We start from the raw sequence: 23,820 nt of genomic DNA on the forward strand, positions 1-23,820 counted from the left end.
CTATTTTAGTTCATGTAAAAATCGAAGAAATTCTGTTCAATATCAGGGTTTGCAGAAACCACAGATATCTGAGTTGTGAATTTTAAACAGGCTAAATGAAATCAGTGTTTGAAAACACTGACTTGGATCAGAACTAGCTAGAATCCCAAGCCCAAGTCAGGCAAGTTGAAAGGGCTTGAAAGATGGTAAGATCCAAGCGAGTCTCATGGTATTGCCACCAGACTTGCCAGGGTCCCAATGCGACTTATTCATGAGTCCCAAGTCAACTGGCTAAGTTTTAAAATACTGACAAACAAAACAGAGAAGATTTAGACTTTGAAGTTCAATAGAAGATTCAAAACATTAAGAATACAAAAATGAAGGCCACAAGATAGATATGAGCATATAAGCTCGCGCGCTGCACACATAACTATATTGCATCTCTCTCTCTCTCACACACACACACAAACACACACCCAAGTTTTCGCTTTCCAATTGCATCTATCATTGTTGCCCCTCAAGTTGCGTTCTTTGTTTGTAAATTTCCCCAAGATTGACCACAAGATTGAAAATTTGTTTGTCCCTCAAGTTCCGTTCTTTGTTTGTAAATTTCCCCAAGAATGACCACAAGATTGTAAATTTGAATCCATGACATTGACCACAAGATTGAAAATTTGTTGTCCCTCAAGTTCCGTTCTTTCTATGTAAATTTCCCCAAGATTGACCACAAGATTGGAAATTTGAATCCATGACATTGACCACAAGATTGAAATCTCGAAACCATTAAGCTACAGGGGTTTCTTCCCAAGTCTTTCTTCTGCCTTGTTCCTTTACTTCATGTTTAATTTCATGTTCTCTGGTTAAAATTTTCCCCTTATTCTATTCTTCATTTTTTCTAGTTTTCATATTTCTGTTCTTCTTTCCTATTGGTCATGCTCTACTTTTACTTTATCTGTGTTAATAAGATTATTACTACAATTTACTCTGATCCCGCTCAAAGTTCACTCATAGTGATTTCTTGACCATTACTCCATTTCATTTACTTTTCTTTCATAAGACAAGAAGGAAAATAAAGACGCCTCGCAAACAAAACAAACATCATAAGAGCAAACATCATCCAAAACAGTAAGACTTCAAATAGGTAAAAGGCTCATAACAAAACAGTCAGTAATTTCGCCAGATCTATCTAAAGCTGTCATGTAAGGCACCCAAAGCTCTCATAAAATGCCAGAGAGGAAAGAAAGAAGTCCAAAATCCTTCACAGTTCATACACAGAAAGCCGCTTAGTGTCTCCTCCTAGGACTCCTTGAGCGGTGCCCACGTGGCGACCTGCCAAGCAACAGACAAAGATCATGCTTGAAGCAATAGCCGTAAAAAATCCAACAGTTTTCTAGTTTCAGTCTCGAAAATTTACTCAAGACCCATACAAGGAAAGGCAAAATAAGATTCATATAAAATTGGCACGATGAATACAAAACCCGCATGCATGCGCACGCGCACACACAGAGAAAGAGAAGGGGGAAAGGAAAATGCCAATAAAATGCACATTTCCATTTGACAGTTGGCAACGGGATCTAGAGACTTTGCAGTGTTGGCTAAACATGCAAGACAAATCTGGAAGATGCTGTATTGCCCTATCCCCTTCTAGTCCTTTTTTTTACTGTTACTTGCATTTTCCTAATGTTTCATTTTGGTCTCTTTTATTTTTAGGTATTTCATCCTCTTGTGCTTTCCCTCTTATTAATTTATGTAATTCAAGATTAGAGATAGACCTTCTCCTGATGCCTCTTCGCTTGTTGGAGGGGCCATTGCTGAAAGCCCAGTCCACCGAAATAGTCTGCTCAAGGAGTTGCTGTCCATTCATGGTCAATATAGCTGACTGGGCCTCCTTGAAGTCCTCATACTCGATAAGGGCATACCCCTGATTATTACAATAGAAGAGAAACAATCAATCCAGGAACCATAATTCAATAAGGCAAGAAATTCCCAAATTCAATAAGGCAGAAAGATATCCCAGTAATCAAGAATAGAATTAATGTAGAAAATGTTAAGATTGTCACAAAGAACCACTATCAATGCTAAAACAGTAAGTTTTCAAACACAACTACAAGTTCTGAATTTCAAAGGAAACTATAAAAAAGATGCAAATCCCTATAAGCATCATATGAATTTTGTAATTGTTTGTTATCTAATAGGCAAATTACACAAAAGACTTCTTGTAAAAGAGACACTATGTATGGCAACATATGTACAAAAAATGGTGCTTCTGGTTATTGGCCTTGAACACTACATATGTCCTCCTATGAAGAGATGGGAATACATTCATAGAAGTGTGAGTGGCTTACGACACATCATGGCAACCCTAAGTAAAAACAAAGAAAGCCAGTTCACCATTAGTAGACCCTAAGCTTCTTGAAATATCTGACTCATTATCTTGACTCCCTAACCTAACACCAAATTCCACCCTAATTAAATCTTTTCAACAATTCCCATTCCTTACATTTCTTCCTAGGTGCTTGGCCTGTAGTAGGTATTTGGTTAACTACAGTTCTGTGATACTCCACCCGCCCCATGAATTGGTTATTCCTAAATGGGTCATGAAGGGTATAACAAAAATACCCTTGTCTCCACGTCATTAAGCCAGCCCTAAAAGGTCCGTAACAAGAACATAAGACACAAAATAGTAAACCGACAAAATAGTGAAGTATCAACTGCACACAAGGTGTGAAATTAGGCAAACCCAGTACAAATAATAACTGCAACCTTCCCCATCTTTCAACTAAATGTTGTGTATGAATAACAAAGGAGATGAGGGATCTCTTGATCTCAATTCCCTCCAACCACATAACTTAGAAGGTTTCAAGTGAAAAACAGGAGCATAACTGTCAGGGGAGGCATTAAGGCAGTAAACTTTACCAAGGATTTGCCTTGGAATCACCTTAAAATTCGAAGCTAAAGCACCTTCTGCATCCAAGCTGTAGAACAAACCTCTCAAACTATTCATGAAGATCAATGACATCATTTATGAAGCTAAATGATAAAGTGGATTTCATGCAATCCTTAATTCACCATCTCCACTTTTACCTAAGCACACCCATCCAAATACGTAAGATTTCAAGCAGTGTTTTAAAATGCAGGATGCAGACCCAATGAGGTCAGTGTCCGATGCAGCGATGAAACTCAATACAGTCTCGATGCAGGCAAGTCACCTCTAGTACGGTCAATAAATTTTAAAATTTTAAAAATGCAAAAAATATAATAATACATAGAAAAAAACATAATGTGATTTATGTGATAGTAGGTATTTAAATTTATTTAATATCTATAATATATTAATTGCCTGAGACTTCCCCTAATAGCCTGATAAGAGCAATAAGAGTTTGTTGTTCTAACTTCTAATCTTTGGTAATTCACATGTCTAACACAATTACAATGTAAACAAAGCAATCAATTCCATCTCATATAGAATATCCAAAATTCTGAACTTCAAAGATTAAACTCCAAACAAGCAAAGATGAGAAGTTTATGATATATAAACTAAAAAGATAATCAACTCTCAACTCTCAATCAGACAAGTCATCAGATACTTGAATTTCTTCTATAAATTCCTTTCGTTTCATGTTCTACTTTTCTGTGCTTTTTGTCTTGGCTATTCTATATGCCCTAATCTGTCTTATCATCTCATCGGTTTGCTTGTGGGCATGTTTTAACATTCATGGTAATACCCGCTGGGTATTCCTTTTGCTAGAAAATAAGTTCGTATAAGTATTCCCACAAAGAGAACAAATAGCGCAATTTCAATCTTGGGGTTTTTGAGTTCAGCTATTTCCATGCCAGATTCTTGTTATTTGAAGATGATGAAGACATTGCTCTCCCCTCCCTCCCCCCCAACAAAAGGAGAAAAGGAAGAACAGTATTAGGAAATGAGAAACTTGCCAAACAGCCCAAAGAAATTGCGATGTAGGCAATGCGGGCAATGCGCCACACATGCGGGCCCATCACAGTTTTCCGAATATGGCATGGACATCAGCAGCTGCATTTTCAAACAATGATTTCAAGCCTCCCCTTCCCATTCGTCAAATCAAACAATCAAGTGCAATGAATGCCTCATTTAAGGCAATCCTACCTCAACATAAACCACTCGGCAGGAAAATATAATAAACCCATTACCCATATTTCCCTCCACAGCAAGTATAGAAAATGGGTTTTTATGGATCTGTAACTTTATTGTCATTGAATAAATTTCATTTACAATGAAATATACCCTCTTTATGTACAAAGTTGAGCCTCCTTGCAAGCGGACTCTAAAAAAAAAAAATTAACAAACAAGGAGGTCTCTGAAACCCCTTTCCTTGCCAAAGCATCAGCACCAACACCGTTTTTTTTTTTTTTTTTTGAGAAAGTTAACCTTGTCAGCACCAACACCGTTCTCCCTACAAGAATGGGCAAACTGCAGCCCACTCCCAAATTTCGTTTGAGCACACTCTTTAGCCTCCATAGGCGGACCGCTCTACCATTACCCCAAGCTATGACATCTCTAGAATCTCCTTTGATAACCAGTTGTCACTAGGTTTCATGAAAGGGAAAACCTACTCTTGCCACCATACTTTCTGAAACTTCAAAACGGCCACCCTTAGTTTGAACCTTGAAGTATTCCAATTCTACCGCCTAAGCTTTACAAATCCTTGATTAATGCCACATTTTGACAATCTTAGTTTTTAGCTTTGAAAATGGGTATTTTTAATCTCTATCTTCCAAATCCAAAACCTGTACTTCTCTCTCCATCAAAATCCATGAACCCTAGGATCGCTCTCTCCTTCTCTAGCCAAAAGCTGCCTCTCCAACCACCAGAAACAATAAAATTCTGAAGGGCGCATTTGTTGCTTCCAGAATCCAAGGCTTCCATAACTGTAGAACTTCCCGTGTCTATTTGAGGAAGTACAGGATTGTTTTGGAAGCCATGGCTTAAACAAAAATGTGAAGACAACATGTTTGGAGAAGCTGCAGCTTCCTAAGTGTGTGGAAGATGGGCTTTTGGAAGCCCCACTTCTGCTCAATAATTTTTCTCCCTTCCATAGTCGTCCTCCCCAATAATTCTCCACCTTCTCTTTTTATTACTGCAGCACCATTGCTGCTTCCACCACATGCCTGGAGATCTTTTGTCCTTGTAGCTCCTGTTCTAGGCAGTTCTCCAGCACATCCTTTTAGATTCATCCTATTTGGGCGAGAGGCAGGCAGCAAGTCACCTGGCTACAGATTTGTCGGTTGGTTGATTCTCGAAATCTCCTCCAAGGAAAAAAAGGCTCTCGGGCCCCAACCAAAAAAGGAATAGGAAGCGGGGCAATGGATCCCTAGGGTTCAAGGTGTATGTGTGGGGAGAGAACAAGAGGGGGGTAAATCTTAAGGCTCCTATTTTTTGATACAGGTCCAGAAAGAAAGAGAAAGAGAGAGAGAGAGGTGAATATTTAGCCTTCTAGTTGTTGAAGGCGGGGAGGAGAGATGGAATCTTAGGGTTTCCAAGTTTTTGGGAAGAACTAGGGCCTCCAATGCTGGTCGAGGGATGTCATGCTTTGCGGTTCAGGTGGACAGAGATTATATCAAAGGTATTTTGGAAAGTAAATTGGAAATATTTACAAAGGTGGCATCTATGAAAGGCTCAAAGAACTAAGGTGGCAAATTTGGAATACTCATAATGAAACGCACATGGTGGTTATTATAGAGGTTCCTTCGAAACCTACAAAGCGCCCGAAAGCACCTGCTACGGAACTACAGAGCAGGGGCAAAAGGATTATAAGTACATACATTAGATCGAGTATGGAGACAACAAAAAATCTGACAATGACATAGCAACCTGTTTCAGCAAAACAAAAGGAACGGCCCGCCCGCCAAATGGTATTAGCCCCTCCTTTGTGTCAAGTCATGTCATGTCATTTTTTCATGCCTAAATCGCCGGCACCCTCTAAACAAGTGTGGAAGTTTCGAAGTTTTGAAGAACTGTGGTGGCAAAATTGAGGTTTACCCTTCATCTTAATGCTCCAAGCCCATACCAATGTTTTGAGCGGTTCAAATTGGAACCACCTGGTCAGATCGAAACTAGTCCTTAGCTGGTTCCGATTTGGCTAGTTGTAGTGATTCGGTTGGATATTTAAAATAAAAAAATCAAAAAAATTATATAAAATCTAAAAAAATAAGGGATTTGTTTGTAATGCATGTTTGAATGTTTTTTATCACTTTGGTAAAGATTGGAAAGTGTTTTGCCCATTAATACTTATTTTAACATTTTTCCATCTTTTTTGAAAAATTTCAAAAATACCCCTAGGCACAAATTGATTTTTTAAAATCCATTTTTTTCACTAATTTTCAGCTTCATTTGGATGTTTGTTTAATCATGCTTTAAATACAATTTACATATTTTTGTTAGATTCTTTTGTATATTTTTATTGCTTTTAACATTTTTTTGACCGGTCAGGACTTGCTCGGTTAGGTCGATTGAACCGGCCGGTTTACCGGTTACCAAGGTTTCAAAAAACGCTAGGCGGCCTGCCTGGCGCCCAGTGCCCAGCGCCTAGGTGAGTGCTCAGAACTCGTGCGCCCTGTAGATTTTTTCACTTTGGGGGTTTGCATATATTGAGGGTTGTTTTTTTCACTTTGGCAGTTAAAAATAAACCCCATAACGTTTTTATACAACTTTGGGATCAAAATGACCCCCTTTGCCCTTTTGGGCGATTTAAAAAAACGAAAAAAGACTTTACGGCCCTAGGCGCCTGCTTGGGCGCCCGCCCAAGTACATCCGCCCGTGTAGGGCCGCCTGGGTCTAGGCATGCGGATTTTTTGTTCAGGCCGCTTAGGCGCCAAGTGGATCGTTTTTTAAAACATTGCCGGTCACTCCGTACAGGCCCCCTTGGCCAGTTTTCGAGGCCGGTTTGACTTTTCGAACACTAGTCCATATATTAAAGAACAGGCTTCCACTTCATTAGCAACACACTCCAGACATTAGCGACACACTCTAGAAGTGGCCCTCAGTTGCTAAGAAATATCTTCCCTTGGTGATCCCCAACAAGCCCCCCCACTCCAACAGGTCCTCATTCACCATTATAGCTACCATCAAGGTTTAAAAAAACTGATCGATGACCCAAATAGCCCATACGGAAAACCGGTCTGGATTAATAGATCTGCAGTCCAAATTAGTGAATCAGCCTGATCCGACCTTGAAAAATTTTAAAAAAACACTAAAATAAAGAGGATTGTGTTATGATTTCTCATTATTCTAACGAAAATATATAAATACTGAGAACCTATCTCATGTCTTAAGTGTTTGTTGTCCATTACAATTATTTTACAATCAAAATGAAGTTTAAAATGCAACTAATTGCTAAATATGGATCTCTTTAACTCAATTTTTTTTTTTCTATCATCTCCAATGCCACTTGCACGAAATGGTTTCATTTTATACGTTTGTGTATAAATCAAAAACAATTACGATACACAAACTAATTTATTGCATCATGTCATCTCACAAAAGGAAAAAGTCTCTTATAAAACTCAAAGAGAGAGATAAATTGTCCTTAAATGAATGATTCACAATCAGTCCCAGAGGATGATTTAGAGCATTTTTTGAGCTCTAGAATTGGTTTATTTTTAAATTAATCATGGATGATTATAGATGCTCCGAAAATTTCAGATAAAAAGAATTCCCATGGAGGATCACATGCTTACAAATTAAAAATGACTTACAAAATCATTTACCAATTAAGTCTATGTAAAGAAGAAATAGAATAAAAATAATGAAGCATGATATGAATAGAAGAACATTTCCTTAGCCATGTAAAAATAGACGGAGCACACTTGACATTTACCCTTTTTTGTTCACAAGAAACATCCCACATCAGTGTGGGATTGGATGTAAACCTTGTAAAAGGGGGCGAAGGTACATACAAACTTCAAATATGGTGGTTACCAATTGATGGTATGGTGGTGGGCCCACCTCATTAAAGCGGTAGGGCTACTAAATAGTAATATATGACACTTGGAAAAGAAAAATGGGAAGTATAAAAAAATGGTTTAAAAGAGGAGGGTCCACTTCTATATAATAACACATGAATTAAAAGAAGCGAAAAGTAATTACTAAAAAATGAAAATTTTAAGAAAATAAAAAAGAGGGGCCAGTTCTGTCAGAGAACCAGCCAGAAACAATGGGAGCTGGTCTGTTTATGGGGGCAACTGACGGGATCCCGATATTTTACAAGATCTGGATCAACCAGACTGATTCCCGATCCGGATCGGCCAGTTCCAATCTAGGTACCGATTTTTAAAACATTGGTTGCCATCAACATTTAGTTTTAGCTTTCCTTTTAAGGTTTTGGAGGGCTCCACTTGAAATATTTGGCTTCCCTTAAAACACTAACAGACTCCAATATATATTTGGTTTCCCTTGGTAGGCATGTTCTAACAATCTCCTTATTAAAACATTAGCTTCCATCAACATTTAGTTTTAGCTTTCCTTTTGAGGTTTTGGAGGGCTCCACTTGAAATATTTGGCTTCCCCTGAAACGCTAAAAGACTCCAATATATATTTGGTTTCCCTTGGTAGGCATGACCTAACAATCTCCTTAAAGTTAGTATCACAGTCCGAGACACTAAATCCCAGTGTTTCAAAAAGCGAACCGCCAAATGCCTGGGCGGCCGCCGAGGAGGTTCTGGGGCCTGGGCGCATCGCCCAGGCCTAGGCGCCCAAAAAAAGTGGATATCCTTGGGCACCCGCCTAGCCGGCTGCCAGGGCCCCACCCAAGGGTGGAAATGCCCCTCGTTGTTTTTGGTCAATTTTTTAATACTCAAGGTGCAAAATTGTGGGTTTTAGGTTCATTTGAAATGTAAAACCCATTAGAGCCTATTTTAGAGGGAGAAAAACCCAAAAAAAAAATTCTATTGGGCCACCCATGTTTTGGGCGCCTGCCTAGGCGTTGCGCGGCCTGGACCCCCCCTACTGCCTAGGTGCCGCCCAGCGATTTTTGAAACACTGCCAAATCCCTAAAATTCTTTTCTTGATTTTGTCCAGATATTACTATGGCTTTTAGTTTTCCTCTCAATGTAACCCCACTTCTTTTGCCGATGAATGCTCTACCATTCCTCTCTAACCACACCATAAAATTGGTACCAAGGTTAAACACCATACCATGTCATTAATATATGGAGGGAGGTTAAGCGCTATACTTTACCCTTACAACCTAAAACAGATTTCCTAGTGTCGATTCACTCTGCTAGCGGTATGTTTTTTATTAAAGACTCTTGGGAATTTATTCGAGACAAAGGTTCATCACAGCCTATTTTTCGAACTCTTTGGAGTTCTAAATGTCACCCCAGCTCCAAATGATTTTCTTGGTTGGCCCTTTATAATCGCTTACCCAATGCGTTTCTTATGCAACAACGTGGCGTTGATCTGGACTTTGTATGCCCCTTCTGCATGAACAATGATGACAATTGTTCATTGTGTCTCGCAAGGTGTATGGAGATCGTTTGCATGGCGGTGTGGAAAGCATTTCATCCCTGGTGTTTCTACTCCTGATATGTTAAGGAGATGGTTACTTTTCCGTTTTAAATCAAATGGTCTTGTTAACATTTGGACTTCTATTTTCTTCACCACAATATGGTTCTTATGGGAGGAGCGGAATAGGAGAATCTTTCAATCAAAGTCCACTAGAAGGGAACAAATTGTTAAGCGGATTTCTTCTGATATTAAGGGAATGGAAGCTACGAAAGAATGGGTATTTCATTTGTCAGAAAATCAATCATTGATAATATTCATATCACATGGCGCCAAGAAAAACTCAGACCCAATATTCCGATGGCTTGGTCTTTCCCTGAGTCTCAACATTTCAAGTTAAATATTCATGGAGCTTCTTGGCTTAGCCAAGGATTAGCAGGTGGTGGAGGTGTTATCAAAGACAGTAATGGTGCTTTCGTTGGTTCCTTTACCAAGTCATTTGGCATCGCCTCCAACAATTATGCGAAGTTCCTTGCTCTTGAAGAAGGTCTTCATCTGGCTATTCAGTTGAATTGTTTTCCTCTTCAAATAGAGAGCAATTCATCTTTACTGGTAAATATCATTCATAATCGTTGTCGCTCCCTATGGAGATTACAGACAGTTGCAACTAATTGCCGGAGCAAACTTTCCACTCGTACATGGACAATTTCACATATTTTTCGTGAGGCCAACATTGTTGTTGATGCTTTTACTAAGAAAGCTACTTTTAACTCTAGAGTGACTGTTTGGCGCTCTCGACCACCAGACTTTATTTCCCTGTTTTTACTTCATGATTTGGAGTAACTGCCCTATTATAGGGTTGTAAAATAATGAACTGCTTCTTTCCTTATTTTATTAATAAGAAACAGGTAGCGGGTTGTCTCCCCCACAAACTTACCCAAAAAAAAAAGGGTTAGACACCACAAAATAAAGTGCATCTTGACAATAGTGCATTCTCCACTGCGGCAGGTATCACACATGTGACGTCGAATAAACCAAATGAAAATGACCACATGCAAGAGGCAGAACCTTGTAAAAAGAGATGACTTCCATTTTTGCCATTAATTTTACACAACAAGTAAATGTTAGGGATGGGAAGGCCCCTCATCCTCAAATGATCCACCATTACCACCTTATCTAGCGAAGAACCTTGAGGATCCTTAAGTCTTATGGGGACCTGGGATTGCCCATGGCTCCATAGGCTATGAGCCACAGAGTTTCCAGCATGATGCCCCCTTAGTATTATATACATAGAATTTACACAAAACTATCCCCATCTGGTTCCCAGGTCAAAGCATCTTCTCCTTTAGGGGAATAGAAAAAGTTATCATTCTTTCAGTGCACAATACAGGGCAGGAGTTCAAATAGCCTAAGAACCAGATCCTTCCCCAATCTCTTCCACAGTTGAATTTGGTACGATGGCCACGGTAGGAAGCTCGAGGTGTGTTACACTGAGTTGACATCGCTCCAACCATTTGTCTAACCAGAAGGGAGTAATCCTGCTATTGCCCACTTGCATTCATTCTCATATTGGTTATTGAAGTATGCCAACAGGTATTAACATTACTTGATTCACTGCCCTAATACCTTAATCCCAGCCTCCAATGTTGAGTATGGTCTTCTTTCACCAGTCCACCAGATTCATCAGCAACATTCTTGCTCAATACAACCTTCTCATAGGTGGACTGGTTCTCTCCCGCACCTCCACCACCACTTGGTTAACACTGCCTGGTTAATTGACCTAATACTTCTTTAATCCCAGCCCTCCTTTACTCTTAGAAATGCACACCCTCGGCCAATTCACTAGGAGGAATCTAAGCGTTGGTGCTTAGTGCCACCCGCCATCAGCTTCTCTATTATGTAGGCTACCAAGTAGACAGACAAGTTAGTGACAATCTAATCAGGGTAATCCTTCATTCAAAGGAATCTTACCTTCCATAAATCCAATTTCTTCTGAATCATTTCTATTACTCCCTCCCACTTGGCCCTAGAAGGTTTGCCTGTGGTAAGCAGCAGGCCTAAGCACTTGCTCTGCAACCTAATCACACCACAGCTAACAATGTTAGCCATATTGCCCACTACATGATCTGCGATTGCAAGACCCATCAACTCAGTCTTATCCATGTTTTCTCGAGGGCCTAACACTACCCCAAAACACCATAGAAATAACCTTAGGTTGCTCATTTCAGTTTTTATTGTGTATGAAAAGATCTGTGTGCCTGACCACACTACAGCCAACATGCTTAGGTATGTTGCCACTACCTGACCTATGATTGCAACACCCATCAACTCAGTCTTATCCATGTGTCCTCGAGGTCCTGATGCAACATCAAAACATCTTAGAAATAACCACAGGTTGCTCATTTCAGTCCTTATTCAATAAGAAAAGATCTACATGCCTCCTAATATTGCAGATTCAACACTGTAGGACCTCATGGAGAGACCTCAAAGCGTGTTAACAACCTCCAATCGTTGACTCCCTCTTTTGGGTCCCATTAACAAGTATTGAAAAGTGGGTGGTCGCTAGACAGCCTGATACCCACTTGCACCACCTGCTACCAAATCCCACCAATCTCATCTTTTATAAATATGCTCAACTAACTGTTCTATAGTCCTTTTGCAACTCTCTAAATTTTGCCTTTTTTGCCAAAAGCAGCCTGACGCAACAAAATTACCTGGTTTTTTTTTTCCCCTTTATGGTATTTGGGTTGACTTTATATTGGAAACATAACAAGCACTACATAAACCCCATCCTGGCTGCCCATAACTGGAAGCTCAAAACAAGAAGGGGAGAGCAGGCAAAAGTGAAAGAAGGTGCAGAAAGTGTCCTTTTCGGCTTCCCACATGCCAGGAGCTCTTGATCAAAAATGGCTACAAAAAATGGCTACCCACAAATTTGGGTACACCCAGCCTACAAACCATAGCCTACCAATGACATATTAGTATCTTATGCTATTTTCCAGAAAAAGCTAATAGGTTTAACATCACAATCCCATTCTGCACAGCTTTTGGGATAAGGTTCATAGAAAGCCATGTTCAGCCCCACATTAATGGGGGACATTGGACTAATGAAGCTGAAGGGCAAGTTCTATAAGACGGCTGTGAGACCAACTTTGCTTTAAGGGATAGAATGTTGGGTGGTCAACAAATAACATACTCATAATATGAGTGTAGCTGAGATGAGGATGTTGAGATGGGTGAGTGGCAAGACAAGAATGGATAGAATTCGAAATAAATACATTCAGGGAACTTAACTGTGGCTCCAATAGGCAATAAGACGAGAGAGAGCCGACCAAGGTGGGCTGGCTACATGCTGCGCAAACCCAGTACAACACTTGTTAAAAGGTGCAAGTTAGTTCAAGTGGAACGCTAAAAAAAAACAAGGGATAGGCCCAAAAGGACATGGTTGGAAGTAGTGAGAAAATATAGGGAGAATTATAGCTTCACTGAGGGTATGGCCCTTGATAGAGCAGAATAGCAGACCAGGATTCGTGTAGCCAACCCCAAATAGTTGGAAAAAGGCTCCGATGATGATGATGATGAGTGGACCTACGTCATGAAATTCCTCAAAATGCCTCCACTACATCTTCTTTACCAACACCTGATAACTCTAAAGGGCTGATTTGAATTAGTCACTCTACTTGATTTGATCCTACACCCAATTACAACACTAACTCGCATCCAAAACTATGAATTCCATCTCATCCAATAAGGCTACTTCGTGTCCTTGTTTTTTTATGAAGTTGATTGTAGGAATTAATATAATAATAATATGTGTCACAACTCACTTTACTATAGATATACTAAAATAAGAAAAAGTTCAGTGTAGAAGAAAAGGTCGATAAGAGAAAACTCAGGGCTTGCAAATGACAGAGAAACAAGATGGAGAATAAGCAAAAATGGCTGAGAGATTAATTTTAGACTTTAGAGTATACATACTATGTGACAAGGAAACGCAGTGTGAGCCAGGATTAATCAGGATATGTCATAAACTAGTGATTGATAAACAAGACTCTTGTTTAGAGCTCCCAGTTTGGCCAGGCAGCAGTCCGTGTTGGTGTTGGCTTCATGCCAAACATGCCAAACATGCCAAAGGGAGATATTGATTTAGGCACCGAGTTGCAAGAATTGAGCAGAAACCTGGTTGAGTCACCAAGGGCAAATGGGTAGTCATTTAGCCCAAATAAATAATGTTTTTAGGATCCCCCTCAACTACCAGGGCTGAAGCTTCGGTCAAGGTGGCAACGCCATTGGGTCCCAAGAAAAACTGAATGACAAGGTCTTTTTTTTTTCCATTCAAATGTGAATTGTCCACCTTTAAGTATAAGGTGGGGTTGACTACCAGGATGTGATTGCCACTCCATTATAATTCTATTCCCAAATTTCTCTATACCCTCTCTCCATTGTATACATAGTTACTAACAAATGCATTGTCATCACTTGAATTGAAAAAATTTACATATAAGTCGACTTCCTTCCTCTAACAACCTCATGGGACATCCTCTCTTCAATTAACATAACAATCAATCTTCTATTTCATCATATTTAAGTTGAGAGTTTCATATTTCATATTGGATACAATGTGAGAGACACACTTGTACATATAACACAGCAGGTAAAATGAGTCCTAGTAACCATCTCATCTCTCTTATCATTGGAGTATTCTTCCCTTAGTATCTAGCTTATTCATCCCAATTACATGTCAATAGCATTGGCTTTTTGACTTCTATAAAGCACAGCAGTGACATAGATAATAGTCTTTATCACAATGGCACCTTATTTATTGTTAGAACTGCATTACCCTTCTCTTGATTATTTGCATAGCAGCCTTGAGACCATATTGTGCACCACACTGTCACCTACCGGTGTAACTCGGTTCTCATTGTCCTCACATTCTGACTTCACTCGTCACAAAATATTGGAATTCTTTGAACTCATAGTTGACAAACAAGAACCTGACTGAGATTCAGTCACTGAGTTTGGTTTAAGCCAGCAACCCAAAGGGTCAACCAAGAGGTATTTTTAAAAACTCCGAATCTTCTCATAAAAACATTTTTCTCAAGAAAGATCGGACCAACCCTGTCTGGGTTTACCCTAAATTAATACAGAAATGGAGCATGCCAGGTCCACCAAGGTAAGTCCTGGGTCTGCCTACCAGGTTGGTAACTTTGCAAACAGAGTGAGCCATCCCTCACAAGACGACCATAAAATCCCTTCTTGAAACAACCCCAAGATCCACTTCCATGAACTCAAGAGATAAAACAGGTTCAATTTCCAGTTTCGTGCTCAGCGTTGACTTTCAAGCTTTGCATATCATCCAAGAGACATAGACTAAGGACTTCATATAAGCTATCAATTCTTCTTTCCTTATATTCAAGTTAACGATTTAATAATCAAGTTTCCCTTGTGACAAATGATCTCGATTTAGAAAATTGGGCGCAACCATAGAAAACAAAAATGACGATGATCAATTTGATTCATGTACCTATAGTGCATGGGTAGGTTTTATTCAAGATCTAAGGCCATGGGCATGGGTGTTCTGATTCCAAGATTTTCCTCTAGTGTAACATTTTCCATCAAAGATTTCCTCAATCAAATTTGTCACCTCATCCATCTCCATCAAATCGACCCTTCCGAGGCCCTAATAACACAGCCTTCCTCCCTCCCAAACCAATTTTCCATACCGTAAGCCCTCCAACCCTATTTCCAGCCCTAATCCCACCTTATTTCCAAACCTAGCCATCAGCCTTGCACTTATGAATTGCCAGCAAGATTCATCTCCATTAAACAGTTATGTCAAACCGTAAATGTTATCATCCCAAACCCACCAAACCATTTCCCATAACCTCAACTCCTTAGCCTTCCTCGCGCCTCAGATCATCCTCTCATGTTATAGTAGAAGCCCTTAACCTATCCTAAAACCTAACCTTACTCATATCATAAACCCAAGTCAAACTAAAATTCTAACTTTGTCATCCATAATTTTACCCAAAATTCCGTAACCCTAGCCCTTCTTTCTAAGCCCTTCACACATGCACACTCATATAGGAGCCAATCCCCCTTGGTCCTACATCAAGGTCTTAGCACATACCCCCAAGCCTGCTCCAAAGAAACAAATACTCATGCTTACAGCAGTGTGTTGTGCCCCAGAATAAAGTACTATAGTTTTATGAGAAATTTAAGAAATTAAAAAAAAAAAAAAAGAGAAATGGTAAGATTATTCATCACATACTCCTCTGCCACTCACTCAAAGCAATTCACTCAATGTCACACACATTGGGCCAAGAGGACTCAATTTATCCTTTGGTGTTAACAACCGATTAGATGAAGTTTCCACCTTTGCAGCTCTAGCTCTATTCAATGCTCCTTCTATCACACTCATAAAGAATCAAATGGATAATTTAAGCTTGCCAAGGATGGAGTGGGTCTCAGTTCTATGGCTTTGTGGACCCCATATCTCTATTTTTTCTATTCTGTTTACTCCCTCCAACCGTCCAATCTTTCCTCCTGCCCCTTCCCTTCATGCGCCTACAGTCTCCCTTTTCCTTTTACACCTCCCACCCTGCCCCTTCGCTCTGGTTATGCTCGTCTTCTCTTGTATATGCTCTTAGTACAACTTGATATATACTTTAATTCATTGTCAATTATCACCAGTATTTGAAAAATCGTAGATCCAGATCGGGAATCGTCGACCCATATCAGGAATCGCAGGTGAACATGTCATTCTAAATCGGAATCACCGATCCTTTAGTTTTAAGTAATGTATAGCATGTACATTTCATAACAAATCATTCAAATGTGTGATTTTGTTCGCACCTCTATTTATTGGTCTCAAGGTCAAAGGGTTGAGCCTCATGGGCTATCACTTTTAAATTTTTTTAACATTCATTATTAACATATAAATAAAGAGTGAAAAAGACATAAATTATCACGTGTGTTTGCTAGCCTCAGGATTAGACGTTCAAGCCTCATGGATTACCCCTTTCGTATAGAAAATAAAAACATTCAAGTGTTCAAAATTAATCTAAGAAAAATATAGTGAAAAAAACATTCGTATGTTAAGAGTGGGGGTTTAAAACCCCAACCTCGTAATAAAAGACCACGAGATTTAGCCGACAAAACATAAGTTAATACTTGTCATAGAATGCAAATGTTAAACCTTATATATATATATATATATATATATATATATATATATATATATATATATAGGGTGCAGTTTGTATAGAGCCTAGGCTCTAAACAATCAAGTTAGAGCCTACTTTCAAATAGTGTCGAGAAATGTGGTTTCAATACTGGAAATCTTTGTGATAGCTTTAAAATACATTTTCATCTTTATTTATAAAGTTTAAAGTTTAAGGCTTCAAAAATGGTGTAGAACGACAAATCTATGAAAACTTGAAAATCTTGAAAATTAACGGTCAAAAAATGCATTACAAAATACACCGTTTTCAAAACTTGAAATCCATTTCTTTCTCATGTCCATGCATCTTGATGTTGAGATGATCAATTGATGATATTTAGACATCAAAACAACCTCTTCTAGTAAATTTTTTGAGGTAGGCTCAAATTTGATTGTTTTGAGCCTTGGCTCTATATAAACTTTTCCCATATATATATATATATATATATATATATATATATATATATATTCGCCTTCTTTATTTTGTCTGTCAGATTGCCAATTTGGACAGGATCAACTAGTGGGTGATCCACCCCACAATCCATTTTCTAGAACATTCACTAACACAAAGAAAATGCTCCATTCAACGTCATAAAACACCAGATGAATTGTAAAACTTGGATTTCCTTGATCTAATATATAGCTCTAGTCATTACATCAATGTGCACAGTGCGATCACTGCAGCATCAAATTCATTTTACCTTTACAAAAACCACCAAGATATTCTCCCACTTCCACTTAATCTACAATGCAATTCAATATATCATACATGCTATATTGGAGTAAACTCCATCCAAATTATTCATACCAAAGATTTATAAGGAAGATTAGAAGCTAATAAGTAACAGATTCATCAAAGCAAACCAATGCATAAACCACCAATTTCCTAAATCTAACCAATATAAAGATAAAACATTATAAGGATGATGTGAAGCCCTTGGAGTAACAAAACATGAGTCTGTCAACCAAATTGGTCACATGATAAATCACTTGAATAAATGAAGTCGCATTGATTTAATCCTAACACATGAGATAGTATCTTGCATTCGCAAGTCAAGCATTCAATTATAACGAACGATTAAAGAGGACAACAATTAATGCTACCCAATAACAGAAGGCACATGAAAATTCCTAACCTTCACAAACCCAGTCCGACGATCAAGATTAAGATGCAAATTCTTTATCTCCCCAAATTCACCAAAAGTTGCGTGTAGATCGTCCTCTTGTGCCTCTTCATGCACTCCAGTAACTAATATGATCCATCCTTCAATAGCTATGCACATTAAAGAATGTGAGTAAACTTCTCATTGATTCATAAGATGAGTGTGTAAAATATACGGAACAGCCATGGACAGGAACAAAGAGTTTCAGATTATACAAGAAGCATATCTAATCAATAAGCTCCACAATAGATCAATTTCAACACTTCTAGACATTATGCAAACAAAACAAATTAATAAAATGTCCACAAGCACAAGTTATTCAACCAAGAAATATATTCAACAGAAAATAATGGCAACTAGGCTTGCCATGTATTTTCAGCACTTCCTCATAATATATATACGGAGTCCATAACACAATTAGTTAGTTTTTCTTTTCATTATAAGAAAAGCTAAGAACTCATAATCAATGATCTCTCGGTCACTTTCCTTGTAAACTATATAATAGTGGATCAAAAGACATGGCTATGTGGTCCTTTGATAAAATAAAAGGTATGCTCTATATCTTTTTCTTTGTAATTCTCAGCATGATTTTGTTAAAGAATAATGTCTTGTTATTTTATTCAGTTACTCCAGAGTATATGTATTTGAATTTATTTTATTTTCAATGTGTGAAGATATAAATACACTATGCCAGAGACAATTCAGCATCCATTCTCAAGATAGGTGGCGGAGAGCGAACTGGTTTACCACCTGAATGCCTCACCTCTCAATAGAACAGTTCAACTCCAAAGTCTATCTCGGGCATGGACGACGCATGGCCTGCTTGTACAATGCACAACATACGTATCATGTGGATCCTATGCTTATCCTTCAGTTAAATTTTCATAAAGTTCAATTCGGCTTTGTTCATCATGATTTATCGTTACTCAGCAGTCCAATAATATCTACAAAAGTAAACAGTTTGGAAAAATAAATAGTTGTTTCTCACTAAATTACTTTGAAATGACCACGAGAATGGAGGTACATATGTTATGACCAGTACAATGATTAAAATTTAAAAGCCAGGACTTGGGCTCTGACTCACCAGGTCCGAGCCTGAGTCAGCCACAGACTCGGTCGAGCTGGCAGTCTGACTTAGCAAGTCTCTCTGAGAAATACATTGGGTCCAAGCCTGAGTCACTGCATTTTTAGTCACTGAGTGAGACAATTATGGTACTATCATACCAATTTTGAAAACTGAAAGATTGAGAAATAATTTATTCAAAATATCAGTGTATTTTATGTTAAAGAAATTGGATTTCTTAGTATATACTTCGAATGTGAGCTACTTTCCAGCAGTGTTCCAAGACTTGGCTGAGTCGAAGACCGAGTAACTCGGCCTTGGCAGGGTGCCAAGGCAAGTTTTCGTGTACAAACTCAGGGTTATAGAAATTCTATTCTTTCTATAAATTAATACTACTACATGTTGCATGAATGGACTTTTACAAAATTATTATTGTAAAAATGTATTTCTATATAGTTTCTCTTTTATCAAGATTTGCGAAATTTCTTATTATAAGCCCCATTCTTATTTTTCCCTTTTTCTGAAATATTTCAAGTTATTAATCAAATTCTTCCATAGTCCATATTTTTTCCATCTTTTGTAGACTTTTAATGCCTTTTATAACTTCTTTTTCTTTTTTACCTTTTTTATTATTTTTTCTTTTATGAAGTTAACCTTATATTAATATGACCATTTACATTTGGTACAGGGAGGTTACAATTACTTACAGCCGTCCGATGTGAAATCTGATAGCATGAGTGTGTCCTAAAGTTTGAGAAAAATTATTTTGAACTTTGAGCTTGGTCAATGAAATAAATGCAGCCACCTAATTTCACATCCAATGGTCAAGATTAATTGTGACCACCTTGTACCAAAGGTAAATGTTCTCATTATATACTTTCCCTTATATATAAATAAATATATACATATATATATATATAGACACACACACACACACACATAACAACTACAAAAACTCACGAGAGGTGAGTAAAGGCAGCCCATAGGTCAAGTGCTCGTACGAAAATAAAAGAAAAACTATGGTCCATTTTGGGATGTCTACAAATCAGTTAGCAAAATGTTATATTTTATTTTCAATTTTTAACCCCTTTTGGGGTCGTACAAGACTCCGGCAAGTCCACAACTGAGTTACTAGGCTAGGGCAGGGGTGGAGTCCCGAACCCGAGCCCAGTAACAGAACATTGCTTTGCAGTTATAGTCTTCATGGATCAACCAATGGCTTGTACCCCATTCTCGAATATGGAAACAACAATTCAAGTTGCAGCCTGCAGCCACCTCAGTTGGGCATTAACAGCTAAGAAACAGATCTAGAGGGCAACTAATTGCCGGAATTGTTACTTCCATAAGGAAAGCAAAAAATTTGGTTCCTCGTACATTTTCTCTCATAGGGACCAAAACCCAAAGAACAGTACTATTCAATGGACAATCACCAAGCGCAAACCAATATGACACAATTTCTTCTAACTGGTTTCAGTGAATAAGTTGACAGAAAGTCCTAATGATGAATTATGAAATAACAGAAGTCAATTCACAGGGAAACCAAAATATTCACAAACCCAAATGTTTTCCTTCTTCCCATACAAAATAAGCCAATATACCATTCCAAAACATAAACATCCATAACCTGAACATTCAGACGGCAGTCAATCCAATATAGATAAAATGTTCGACCCTGTCAAACCGTAGCTGCAATTTTTTCACTACACTATCACTCGAACCCCAACCCTGAAACTACCAAAAACTTCAAACATCAAATCCAAACCAGCAAGCAACATCCAGGATTTCCACAAAAATTCACCATAAATGAAACCCTAAACATGAAGAATACACGAATACAAATACAAAAGCAACAGAGATGGATATTTAGAGGGAGCTTACATCTCTGAGGACCAACCCCTCTGCCCAAGTCAAGGGACTCAAACTCTTGAGCAGCAAAGCGGTTGTTTCTCTCTTCACTAGTCTCTTCTCTGAAACCCCGTCCCTTCTTCTTCTGAGCAATCAGCTCGGGGAAACGCGAGGAACCACCTGTGATGGTGGATTTGAGCTTAGGAGCAGAGGGGGCCTCAACCTCTATTTGTGCGTCCTCGTCCATGAGATCGTCATCCTCTGGTTCGAAATCCACTGCTTCAACCTCAGCCGTCGCCATCTTTATTTTGCTTTTGCGTCTTTCTTGGATGAGGAGTTGCAGAGGAGTGGAAGAAATGGGGATGAGAGAGGAGCGAGAAAAGGGAGATATTGGAACCTTTTATGTACTTGAAAAACATAATATCTTAATATTGAATAGAGCTGTGAAAGTTTGGAAAGGTGAAACCTAAGTATTGGAACCCAAAAATCAAAAAATTTTCTCTTGAGAATATTCTTAAGTTGTTTCAAAAATTTCGTACTGGAAAATCCTTCATAGAATGTAATAGAATAGGGCTACATTCCCTCTAATTGATCATCTCAACCTGATGAGAAGAATGACGGGCTACATTCCCTCTAATTGATCATCTCAACCTGATGAGAAGAATGAAAATCTTTAGTCTAAAAATAGTTCGTCTCTTAACAAGTTGTCTGTTTTCTAGATTTTAAAGTGTTTATAAATATGCTCGATATATCTATTTTATTTATTCAAAATTTCATAACTAATATTAAAATGGATTTGTGAATCGTTTTCGATTGGTACATCTTACAAAGGGCACCTTATATAAACCTCACCAAAATAAGAAATGGACTAAGACTTGGGTATTAATAATTAATTTATAGACATATGGGGCATGGATACACCAATATAGCATATACCGATGTTTTTTATGGTAATATGAGTGTTATCAAATTCACTTCGCTTTAGTCAAAGAGGCCGAAGCTTTTGGATTTAGGCATAAACCGAAGCGAAGCAAAACCTGAAGTTGTTGCTTCGGTCAGATTCGTGTCTGCTTCGGGTCTACTTCAGCTACCAAAGAAATAGCTATATAAAAATATTTTTCATTTTCCCATTATTTGTATATATTTTATATATATATATCTAATTTATTTATATTAAAATTTAAAAAAAAATTGAAGTCTTCCCTTGAATCGGCTGAAGCACCAAATTGTTTCATTTTTCTCTCCAAACCAATGCAGACTCCAAAGCAAATCTGATAACACTAAGTAATATTATATGCCAACCCAAAGGACAGATGCCATTTATTTAAAAGGTGAGCTTGTACATTATTTATTTAAATTACAAGATGGTCACAATCTCTATCTCTCTTTCAAATGTGAAAGTGAGACTGCAACATTTCTTCGCACAAAATTTGAGGGAAATTGATTCATGCGGCGAGACCGTATTTCTACATTTGCGATCCCCGAAGTATAAAGCTTTCATCTTAAAGATGAATGCAAATACGTGGTCTATCTAAAAACAATTGAAACTAACGGTCCAAATGTTTTCTTAATAAAGTTAATATTTTTAATTTTCAAGACTTATTTATTTTTTCATATTCATGATCTAAAAATTAGGTCCAAAAATCCATCTCAAAAATAGATTTTTAAGAGGTGACTCATTTCTACATTGACACATAGCAATCGTGTCCAAATTTAAGATAGTGTACTTTTTTGTTTTTTTTTTGCTAAAGGTAAGCAAGGAGAGTGTATTTGAGCATTGATGGTAGAGGATGATTGTGACCTTTTATTCCAAAGATAAACGATTTTATTGCATACTTTCCCTTTTATTATTTAGTAACAAACTCAAAATTTTCAATTCAATAATTATAATTGATTAAATTCTATGTTAGTATAACTTTCACAAGTAATTAATACTTGAAACAATCCTAAAATTTTTTTAAAAAAAAAAAAAAAAAAAAAGGAGAAAATATGCTTTTAAATAGGTGATGGTTTGTTTGAGTATGATGGTCCTTGGGGACCATCACTATTTTCAAAAGTTTTTACTTGGTTTAAACTTTTGCTTGCTGCTGCTTTTGCCTGCTGCTGCTTGCCACGTCCTTTAGTGGACGTGGTTTTCGTATGTTAAAAGCAGACTCTTAATGCGACACCTCAAGTATGAGGTAGAGCGTAATAAAATAATATAATAATACGTTATAAGAATTTAAATAGGGGAGGTGAGCACTCCCACCCTAGAAAATTTTGAGATCTCTCTCTCTCTCTGGTCGAAACACAGTGAACTCCTCTCTCGAATCGAATTTTTATCGGAAGCTCCCTCTCAAATATTTGTGAGTAAGTGACATCATCTTCCTGAAAAATAGTCTGTTTTTTAATAAATAGTGATATTTCCATTCAGGATCTTTATTTTATAAGTTTTGTGTGTAAGTGACCCCATTGTCTCAAAAAATAATCCATTCTTTTTAAAAATGAAATGAAATAATTATTTCTGCTTATTATCATGAATTTTAGACGCGATAAATTTTATGCGCACGTGACCTCATTATCTTGAAAAATAATCCTAATAAAAATTGTGATATTTTATCTATGTTAGAAATTTTGAATGCTGTAAATTAGAAAAATAAATTTATTTATTTTTCTTGTTTATTGTTAGAAATAAATGTGATATTTCTGCTTTTAGTAAAATTGTGATATTTCTTTCTACTGTTTTGAATATTTAGACATTGTAAAATTCATGTGCAAATGACTGCCTTATTATTTAAAAAAATTGACATTTTTGCAATTGATTATAGTATTGTTGTGAAATGTTTATTTGTAGATTGATATCCCATAAATTGTGATAATTCCATATTTTTGAATTTTTATAAGAGTTCTTCTATACATATTAAATTGGCAATTATGCTAGAATGCCTTTACAAACTGCTACCTTTCTAAATTTGAGTCCAAAATATTTGATTGGTTATTTTTGAAATGTTATAGAGAGTGACTGTTATTAATGGTTTAAGTGAAATTCATATTAATGATTTCAGTGATATGTTGAGTACATGATATT

The 23,820-nt window shown here is 37.6% G+C and overlaps 1 protein-coding gene across 1 annotated transcript; it reads right to left on the reverse strand.

The window, feature by feature from the left end:
• Positions 1-993: 993 nt before the first annotated feature.
• On the reverse strand, positions 994-21,083 carry Y14 (RNA-binding (RRM/RBD/RNP motifs) family protein). The gene is made up of 4 exons (XM_006826522.4): positions 20,787-21,083; positions 17,819-17,955; positions 1,752-1,900; positions 994-1,308 (listed from the first exon to the last, which is right to left on the reverse strand). Exons 1-4 carry the CDS (start codon positions 21,052-21,054, stop codon positions 1,263-1,265), a joined length of 600 nt encoding a protein of 199 aa, XP_006826585.1. The 5' UTR covers positions 21,055-21,083; the 3' UTR covers positions 994-1,262.
• Positions 21,084-23,820: the final 2,737 nt, after the last annotated feature.

Source organism: Amborella trichopoda, chromosome 4, assembly GCF_054954075.1.
Source record: "Amborella trichopoda isolate Santa Cruz 75 chromosome 4, AtrichopodaSantaCruz75HAP2 v2.0, whole genome shotgun sequence".
Lineage (NCBI taxonomy): Eukaryota > Viridiplantae > Streptophyta > Magnoliopsida > Amborellales > Amborellaceae > Amborella > Amborella trichopoda.